The 10,957-nt window shown below is 36.7% G+C and overlaps 1 protein-coding gene across 12 annotated transcripts in view; it reads right to left on the bottom strand.

Moving 5' to 3' along the window:
• Positions 1-9,594: 9,594 nt before the first annotated feature.
• The window catches only part of Sarm (sterile alpha and armadillo motif), a 343,946-nt gene continuing 342,583 nt past the window's right edge, over positions 9,595-10,957 (bottom strand). For all 12 annotated transcript variants that reach the window (XM_085958226.1, XM_085958234.1, XM_085958231.1 and 9 more), the window contains 2 exons: positions 10,399-10,629; positions 9,595-9,732 (listed from right to left, as the gene is read on the bottom strand). In XM_085958226.1, the coding sequence (XP_085814352.1) occupies positions 10,437-10,629 (193 nt within the window). In that variant the 3' untranslated portion in view covers positions 9,595-9,732; positions 10,399-10,436. The remainder of the gene's footprint in view (positions 9,733-10,398; positions 10,630-10,957) is intronic.

Genomic DNA, 10,957 nt, shown 5'->3' with positions numbered 1-10,957 from the left:
TATAAACGGATACGATCAAATGGTTATAATATACTTTGTGAAAATATATTTCCATGAAGAGAAATCATAGTTTAGTATGCCACACAGTTCTAAACCGCATACGGTTTCAGTCTATGGATGACCTCTTAGGCCGGCCTTTCACTTGTCTTATATCCCTCAGGTACTAATGGATTATTGCATTCGTCCAGCAGTTATTCTGCCTTGGAGCTATATGTCATATATATGTATTTATATTAAAATACACAAATTAGTCTTTTTGTCAATGGTTATTTCGGTTGTCACACCATTATCAAGACAAAGTTATCGCAAATAATTTTTGAAATTTATTCAGATATCGGCCATCACTGAAAGCAATATCAGATTGACTTACTCTGTGAATCCAATCCTCGCATTCATTATCTCCAATGCAGCGATCTAGAGCGTTCGGTGTGAGAACCAGAAGAAAATACTCGGCCTTTCGGATGTTCCAAGCCAGGTTTTTACCAAATTTCCCCGCCGGCAATCCATTAACGTCGATGAACATGGAAAATCCTTGGGACTCCTAAAATAGTTGAAACACACAAGTCAAATGAGAACCGTGAGCGCGGCGGTAGCTGATAAACACTGTGGGCTTTCTCTCTGGATTTCCGGATTTTCTTCACTGGAATTAGAGATGGCGTTTTCAGATGCTGTAAATTCATTTAGAACTGATTTAATAATAATATTTAATCAAAAGAACACTTAATTATAATCCAAAAATCAATGTTTATTAATACTTTGGACGCTGAAGACGCACATGCGTGTAATGACCAGGCGGCCGATCGATGTAATTAACGTGCATTTTAAAGGTGCTAATTAAAAAATCATTATATAGTCAGCAGCGAATGAGTTAAACTAGTTATAATAAAACACAGCGATTGCAGTAACAATCTGTCACAAGTATACAATTTATATTTTTGTTGCTTAACTCATTCATTGCTGACTAGTTAATTACCACAACTCGGTCACTGTTAAAGACACGCCTGGCGAGAATCAATTAGCATGATAATTAACTAGTCAGCAGTGAAAGTACTATCTAATGGCCACGTGCCTGGCGCGTCTTTAGCGGTGAAAGACTTAACCGATTGGGGACAATGCTCATTTGACGCTGCTGTTGAGAAAGTGATTCCAAACAATCTGCGTATATTTGATAACGGTTGTCCTTGGTAAAAATATTTTTATTTTTAGATGTTATTTCTTAACCCTACCAATGTATCTACATATTTAAGAAGATAAGTATAAATTGAAGTGTTTTTTCAATACTCAAGTTTTTTTTCAATATAATTTAATAAAAAAGTTGTAGCAGTTTTAGTAAATCCTTGTCAAATGTACTACAAAATTTAATCTGGCTGTAGGTCAACTTTTTTCTCCTTTTATATCTGTCTTCAATGGACTAACTTTCTTTTACTAAATTTGTCATTTACAAAATGTCTAAAGTTAAGTTTAAATTAAAATTTCGCAGGTTCGCCACCGTCGTTCTACTGCGCAGGCGTAGATAGCGCACGAGTTCCAGCTATCGCGTAAAAGTTCAGAAGCCGCTGGACTTCTTTGATCCATTCAATCTGGCAACTTGCATGATAATGAGGCTTACCATACGTTCCGGTTTGACCGGGATTGTCCCGGTTTCACACATTGGTCCCGGCGTCCCGGCCGGTTTGGCATTTTGTTCCGGCTGTTGTTCCGCGTATGGATGATTGATTGTCAATAATACATTGTTATGATTGGCCGTAGTAGCGTATATGTGATGAGACGGCAGGGAAAGATGCGTAAAAAGTTCATTCCAGCGAGAAGTACGACTGGTACAATAAATAAATAAAATAATTTAAATTTCTACTGCAGCAGGCCTTCTGCCATCTCAATGGTAGTAAAAGAATTTTTGGTGGTTAAATCTGTCTCTTTGCTCTATACACCCCGTTCCTGTCCCGGCTTAGAGTTTCATAATTGAGCCGTTGCCCGGAATAATGTTGTATCCAACAAATCTGTCAATGTTGAGTTATTGATGGAATAATGTTGGGTATGTTATTATGCATCTTTTAAGGTAAGTATTATGGTCGGGAAACAATATTTAAGCTTGTGGCAGCATTTTAAAGTTATTGGTTTATGGAAGAACGTTGTCTATGCAGTTGTCAAAATGGCGTCGCCGTCCGTCAATATCACGGAGCGTGGCTTAATTCATGTAAATAAAGGAAGAAAACGGACATCCAATGTTTTAAACTGGAGAGATAATAAAGCCAAGAAGTTGAAGGATGCAGGAAAAGAATATTTATCCAGAAAAAATATTATTAAACCTGCAATTGAGCCACCGAAACAGGTTTGTGGAATAATGTTGTATACGATTTGACAGTTCTATTGATGTCACGAATAAAATTACTATGTTCGACATATTATTCCTCGTCGAACGTTAATCGATTGTATTCAAATGATTTATCCATATTGTTATTTGATAATAATGCTTGCATTATATTACTCTTTATATTGTTACTTAATATAATACCTTTTCAAATTTTTTAATCGTTTCTTTCTATTTTTCGCAGGGTCGCGTTTGTGCCGAAAAATGTTTGAATCGCGGATGTGTTCTCGATTTTAACATTAAGACAGAAATACAATCAGCATTCAGGTTGCTAAATCATAATGGACAGAGTCATTATCTCGTCTCATGTATCGAGAAATTGAATGTCGGACGCCGTATTCAGAGACCAGACGAAGATAGTGCTAATTATGATAATCACTCACCGATTGACTTATCTTTCCGTAAAATTTGTACTTTTAAATATACAGTAAAAGTGAACGGTGAGGTATATCCAGTGTGCCAACGTACATTATGTGACATTCTTGGAGTAACGCCTAGACGTATCCAGGTGATACAAATTAAACTTAAGTCAGGATCAGGAGTTGATGATGAACGAGGTCAACATATGAACAGACCGCATGCTAATAAACCTGATTTAAGTGTATTAGTATGCAATCATATTAACAGCTTCCCAAAATATGAAAACCACTATTCGCGAGACCGCGGTGATCCGCTCAGGGAGTATTTAAATCCAGATATTAATATCAGAATAATGCACCGCTTGTTCATAGAAACGCATCCGACTAGTAATGTAAAGTATTGGTTTTACAGAGATATATTTAATACTAAATTCAAGCTGCGTTTTGGTCAACCACGTTCAGATACGTGTCGCACAATCAGAGCTCGAACCTCCCACAATGAACTGGAATCATGGACATCATACAGTCTTCTACCACCTCTTCGTGGAGGACGGGGAAGATTGGCTAACGTACGGAGAAATTTCATGCAGTTAGGGAGCTTGGAACTCACTCCAATGTACTCCAATCCGCTGCCAATCAAGGCTGCTAAGCTCAAAGACCTCAATGATATGTGTGAATTCATGCTAGATGAGCACGCTGCTTTCTATAAGGCACTATTGAGTGAAGTAGAATAAATAAAAAGCATTTTGTGGAATAATGTTGTATGTGAAATTTTCATATACAACATTATTCCATTAATTCACTATATTTTTTTGTAATAAATTCAAATTTAATTGTCTTTCTTCACACTTTATATTTTAAAACTCTTAATAATTGTTTGTTTATTGTATTTCAAATATAAAATGTAAAAAAACATAACTGATTTAGTTTTTTCCATTTTTCTCAAAACAAGAATATTGTTGGATACAACGTTATTCCGGGCAACGGCTCAATTATAGTAAGCCTAATGATAATTACATGTTTACATGTGCATTTTCTTGTTATGGTCACAATAATACGCACTGTCAGCAGTAAATCCATGCACTTGTGCCCATTTACATATTATAATAATGTATTGTATACAATAACATTAATATGGAGGAAGCATCTGGAAAAAAAAATGACACTCACTTTTTTGTCGGGTCTGCTGAATGGCATAATCTGTTCTAACGCCATTACAATGAAGGTGATATTGCTATAAATTCCCGATGCTTTTTGTCGGGTCTGCCGAATGGTTCGGTTTGAACGGGTTCGCTCAAATTAACATTGATACTAGAAGCACTGTTCTAACGTCATTACAATAAAGGTGATATTGCTATAAATTCTCGATGCGTGATATCGCATAATGGAAATTGCGTGACGTCTACCTATACATGTGCGAATGCTGCTATGCGCAAATTGACTTGCTAGCTACTGTACTGAGTGTGTTGTCCATTAATAATGTCATTGATTGTATATAATATAATATAATGTTTCAGACTCTCACATATTGCTAGAAATAAAATAGCATAAATAAAAGTAGATGGAAGCACACAGATTGAACTATTGATAGACCCTATCTTAAAAACAACTTCCACCTAAATTTACCCTCACGTAAGAGGAATATATCAATCTCCGAAGCAATTTCATTAAACATGGTTATTGCCCACCCAATTGGCATCACTAATGGCAAGTTAGTTCTGCACCTTGGGAGTACAAACAATGGATGCCCTCGATTCCTAAGATAATTATCAGAGACACACAAGCCAACACCACCAAGAATGGCAGAGTTTCCATTTACGTCGCGCATAAGTCGGAAAAAATATGTAGCTAAATAAAGATCCCTTCTAAATTTTAAGCTAGGTACAGTATGTAAGCATACCTAAGAGAAAGTCAGTCGGATAGAGCCATGGATAATATCCATACAGCCGAAAGTAAAGGAGTCTCAAAAGTTTCTTCTGGACCCTCTCCACCATAAGGCCGTACTTCAACTGATGCGGGGCCCAAAAGATAGACCCACAATCAAGTCTGCTTCTAACTAAGGACTTATAAAGAATTTTTCGTACCGAAAAGACTCAGGAAGAACATATTTAGTACCATGATGATATTTAAGTTATGGATCATGTCGTAATGTGAGTGTAAAACTGTAATTAGTGCAAACGCCATAGTTTGCAGATTGAGATAAGTGTTTAAAGACTTATCGTAGTAGATTTTTGGGTTTCCACAGTGTGTCCTTCATTACTCGACGTTTCTATGATAATGGCCTCTGCAACGAGCCCGAAACGTCGAGTAAAGAAGGAAGAAGGACACACGGTGGAAACCCAAAAATCTACTACAATAAAAAACAACCGTGAAAGAATCAAATATTGTTTAACACGTTGATCGCCATGGGGGTCACCGGTGACTGGCATTGGATTACGTTAAGGGGGCCATGGGGGTCACCGGTGACCGGCAAAGAAGACCTGCCTTAGAGTTGTTCTACAGCGCCGGCGGGCACGCGCACAGTGCATTTTTTGATACGCGGTGACCGGCATGGCCCTTCTGTATATTACTACCACTTGGCCTGAAAATATGTCTTCCCAGTCACAAAATATAGGCTCACTAATGTAAAGAATGTACATAATGAAAAAAAAAGTTTTCCTTTATATTGTAAATGTGTTTTTATTGATATAAAAATAAAAATTAAATAGATTATAAAAATGTAAGTTATAAAAAATATGTAAATAATAAAAAATTAGAATTACAAAAATGATTATAAGGTATGTATACGTATATTTTATGTGTATCCAGGTATTATACTACCCAATTTGAAAACTTTTATTCCGTATTTGTGCCTTTTCTGTTTATTATACTATCTAAATCTAAATATAATTCGACCGCGAAATGGCACCATGCTCTCGTCAACACATATGGACAGGTGACCGGCGAAATGACCGGCCCGGCGCAATAGAATAAATTAACTTGTTGGCGCCGCGACGGACACATGTGGCCGGCACATCATAAAAACCAATATTTACGTAAAAAAATCATCAAAATGAAAAAAAACATTATATTCTTTGATAACCTATCAAATAATACCTTAGAAACAAATAATCATTTTTTAACTATTTTATGTAAAACTAGTTGGCGATCAATGTGTTAAAGACTTAATTTAGTCAAGAAAAATAGTTTCTAAAAAAAGCATAATAAATTTGGTTTATATGTACATTATGCCATTTTTCTGTGTGTACGTTATAGAAATTACAAGTAGCTTCACATTTGAATCTCGAAATCGAAATATTTGTAGTTATTACACTTTTACATTCACTGTGCAAAGTGTTTAATAATACCCCGTTTACACATGCATAGATTTACTGCTGACAGTAGGTATTATCGCAGCCATAACAAGAAAATGCACGTGTAAACATGTATTATACTGCAAGTTACAAGATTGCATGCATGAATCAAAAAAGTAAGCTTCTGAATTTTCACGCGATCGATGGGATTTGTTCAATATCTGCACTTTGAGGTTAACCGATTTTTACGACTGTCAAATAGTACACTAAAATTACAACATCGTGTCTCGCTTACTCTTTAAGAATGAGATTGGCGAGACAGTCAGCACTTTTACATGTTATTATTGCGATAGTTTCAAGTACACACTATTGATGCCAGTAGATCCATGCACGTGTACAGGCGCTATAGCCTAGTTCAGACTAAGCTAGTATTTAGTCGAGTGGCGAGTGATTTACTTACTACTTACCACTAAATGTTTTAGTATTGAAAAGTGTCCGAACAAAACAAAAAAAAATCATGGCAACAATAATGTACTTACATGACTAAACTTTTTACGTACTCGTGCCAAAATTTCCCAAATACTATTTTACTATCTTACGACTGGCTGACGTACCGAGCAGTTTTTCATGTGGAGAAAAATGAAAAAAATAGTTTTAAGAGTCCTATTAAAAAATTTTAAAAATACAATTGAGTTCTTGGGATTCCGGCACATCTTTTATTCTTGGAATAATTTTTTCCGTTTTCAAAATATTCAAAGAGATCGAGAGACCATTTTAACCATGCTTCTTTCATAATATGAAAGAAGCATGGAAGCATATTATATTAAAGCAAACCAAACCAAGACACAACTTACTAAATAGCTACGGTGGGTTGTGTTAGGTATTCTGAATGTCAATCACATCATATTGTGTCATTTGGAAGAGATAAGTTAGTCAACTATGAATTTCAGTTGGGTCGATTGACTATTATGACTTGGCTACTGTGAGGTTCAATTACATGCATTTTATGTATATTATCTATGACACACATAGCAGTGAGTAAATTTAATGTGTCATGCAAAGAGACAGAGAGCTTTATTCTTGTTAGGACTCAACTTAAGTAACAATAAGATGACCCGAACCAGAATCGTGCACATCATTAACAATCAGGGTCATGGGAGGTTCTTCTGAGGGTTTCCTATAAACTAATTACAAAACAGGATTCAAACATGTAACTATTTTGTATAAAAAGATACAGGATTATCAAATAGTATAATTCTTTGTTCAAAAACAAAGAACAAAGGTGTGAGTTTGAGAAATCAAATTAAAAAAAAATCTTTTTTATGTTTTCAGATACATATTTATTAATACAGTTGAAATTGTAAATTATCAAAAAAATGTCTCAAATTGCAAGCTTCCTATTTTTCCGCTAATCAGATCGCCCTTGCTCCATAGTATACATAAACTATTATGGTTTAGTCTTTAGTTTTTCGATTACCATCTGCAATTTGTATTCTTAGTTCAATGAAAACAAATAAGTATGGCTGATAATTTTTAATGTGCACTTTTTATGTCAGATCTTAAGAGCCCACTGTTCCCTTCACCTACTAATATTAATAATAAAATTGCGAGTGTCTGTCTGTCTGTTCGGTTATAATTTAAAAACTACCGGATTGCATGGAAACTTACCTACTTAATGTTAATCAAATTTGTACAATTTAGTAATTTCATGTTGTTGTTGACAAATGTTGAAGTTCTCAATCGAATGGGAAAGGACCGAGAAGTTCTATGTAGTATCAAAACCAGGAAACTATAGTACCTCGGCCACATTATGAGAGGACAAAAATACAGCATTCCCCAACTTGTCATTCAAGGAAAGATCAATGGGAAGCGTAGCAGAGGACGGCGCCGCATATCGTGGCTTAAGAACCTCCGTGATTGGTACGAGTGCAGCTCCACTAAACTGTTCCGGGTAGCAGACGACAAAGATAAGATCGCCTTGATGGTGGCCGACCTCCGCCAGGGGATGGCACAATAAGAAGAAGTAATTTTATTTTATTGTCGTTCTTTAAAAGCCTTCTTCCAAAATGCTATCAATCTAACATCTTGATCAATAGATTCTTCATGGTCGAGATAGAGATTTCTAGATAGAGATGCAAAAAACATTGGCGTTGTCGATTTACTTTTTGAGATAATTGACTTTGAATATTTTATTAATCTGTGATTTCCCTATAAAAATTGCTGAAGGCAATTTCAGTTTGAATTAAGTACTTTTAATGTGTAATAAAAATAAGTAGAAATAGGTAAATACATATCTCATTTGACAGTTTGTATGCAAATTGGTAGTCCTTTGCTTTTTCATAATATATTTAGACTACATCTCTATAACTGGAAGGTTTTCTTCAATGCCTTTGGGTTTTGTAATGCTGTGAGGAGTCATTGACTGTTTGCGAAGTGTGCAGAGGAAAAGGAATAAATTGAAATACGTTAATTGCTTTTTTGTTGTTTTTTATTACTCTTCATAGTCCAATATGAAAATATATTGTTAGACTTGTGTAAGGTTTGTAAATTTACAAATAAAATAATGTCTTATCAACTAATTTCATGTAGATTAACAATTATATCAATGAATAATATTCGATACAAAGATATATATATATGTATATATATATAAATAAGCTGCTTTTATTTCATTAAATTAGCAAGGCGAGATACTATAATCTACTATCTTATAAATAGTTGCAAAAAGCTGCACAAAAGTCCATTAGCGTGTCATGATTACGTCACAATAAATTAAAAATCTCACTTGAGAAAAAAATCACCCGATACAAATTCGTTACATCGAATGTTGAACCGAGACGAGACGAGCCGTCGATTCGAGGCACGTCGCAAATCCACAAATTGTATTCGTTAAATATTTTCTGGAATGGAGGGAATACGATTTTCTGTCATTGTACTAAAAACAACCACTGCAACACGAAGCTGACGTCGCGGCACAATTAAAATTTTCTTCACTATACAAAACTCACAATAATTGAATAAATACGCTAAAAAGACACTCTTCCGAAGAGAGAAAGGGGTATTTGTGAAAAAATCTGTTAAATCAAGTCACATAACAGACGCGGACCGCCATACTAAAACGAATAGCAACCGGGCTGAAGCATAAAAAAGGTCACTTCACTTTCTGAGGACGAGCGACCGCACTTTGTTAACGCAACGGTCCATGAAGTTTCTCTTCCGTCTGGAAGCGTCGGGAGAGTGACGAGCCAGAGGCAGTGACAGTAGAGAGGCATGGCGCGGTTGCGGTCCGTCTAACAAGCCCTCGCAACTGTGCGCGCGTCGCGGGGGTCTCGGTGAATGATCCGAGACATCGTCTTCTTCATCCAACCGATCCAATTCATTCTCGTAACTTCTCGTCACGACGGAAGGGGAATCTCGCTCGGGAGAGCTGTCGTCAGCCGTTTGCTCTTTACTGACGGAATCCGCTGAGTCGTCCAACAGATCATCACAGCTGCGGGACATGGTCTGGCGGTCTGTGGGGGAGTCTTCTTTGGGGTCGTCCGAAGACGGCAGGGTTTCCGAGGGCCGGCAGGGCGGGAGGCGTGCAGATGGTCGGTCGAGAGATCGTGCCCGGGGAGTGGGCTGGGGTGGTCGCGGGACGCGCGGCAACCTTGGTGGCGCCACGCCCGCACCTCTCGACCACCATTTTGATGGACTTGAATTTTTACGCAGCCTGGAAACAAAAAAAACATACTATATATTCAAGTATTACTTTTTACTATTATCCATGATTTATTAAAATTATGATTAGGGAGACATCTCGATCGATCAGCTTTTCTTTCTCACGAGAATCAAGTCCGCATTATTTAATATCTTCCAAAAAGGGATTATTAATAAGGTTAAAGGTCCGTCTTTACGTAGATCTTAATTTTCAGAGAAATATTTATTAAGGTTTTCAGCTGACACTTTTTTAAATGTTGGCTTATGATGTTGAATATGACTTTCTGATTAATATCAGCAACATTCAAAAATTCTCAGCATTTCATCTAGTACGAATTCCCCGAATCGTGTAGCAATATAGTTGGTTGATAGCATGGTGAAAGCTTTTGAGGACCGGCAATAAATTCTTGCGGACCGGTACCGGTCCACGGATCACCGGTTGAAAAACACTGGTGTAGATAATCGGTATTCAATACAGTTTTGCTTCATCGGAAACAAGTAAATGACATTCAAAACTATATTTACTTACTTTAAAATCAGACTAATGCATTTCTATATTACTATAATCCACTTAATATATTGTAAGTATTACTATGCATTTGACCCTAAGTAAGACATAAAAATATATCACCCATAGTTCAATAGAGAAGTCCTTTCATTCCATTCGAGTATAACATACCTTGGAAGTATGGCCGCCTGTGCCGGTGTGTCTTCTAGTCAATCTCGACTCGACCCGTTGGTCTGGTCCTTGTCGCTGTTTCCCTTCCCACTGTCGGACGAGTGCATTCGCTGGTAAGACGGGGGTGCTCGAACCAAAGGAGCGGGTGTTGGAGGCGGGTTGGTTCCGCCCTCTTTTCCTGCTAGCCCACTACGGCCCAAGATGCCTTCTTTCAACTCTCCACGCATAAACCTGCAAATAACATCGAGCACCATTGAGAATTAATTAATATTACAGGTAATTTTTTTTTATTGCGACCCCTACAAGTGCAAATTCATTATATGAGCCCTGCAACATTATATATCGATTTTGGGTAGTTCTGAGTTATGAATGCAACAATGTTGTATATCTCCTTAAGTCTAAGTACCTAATTGGTGTTTTCGCCGACAACATTGAAAAAGTATCCACAAATATGGTTGAAATTGCATGTTAAAAATCCAAGCTTTGTGAAGTCAGTAGGTACCTACCAGCGCTGGCAGCTCAGCACTTCATTACAATAAACAACTTATTTTGTAGTTTA

Source organism: Rhyacophila brunnea, unplaced genomic scaffold (genome assembly GCF_057557595.1).
Source record: "Rhyacophila brunnea isolate RB1 unplaced genomic scaffold, BYU_Rbru_1.0 scaffold_7, whole genome shotgun sequence".
Lineage (NCBI taxonomy): Eukaryota > Metazoa > Arthropoda > Insecta > Trichoptera > Rhyacophilidae > Rhyacophila > Rhyacophila brunnea.
The sequence above is the reverse complement of the archived record's forward strand: the minus strand, read 5'-3'. Positions and strand labels throughout refer to the sequence as shown.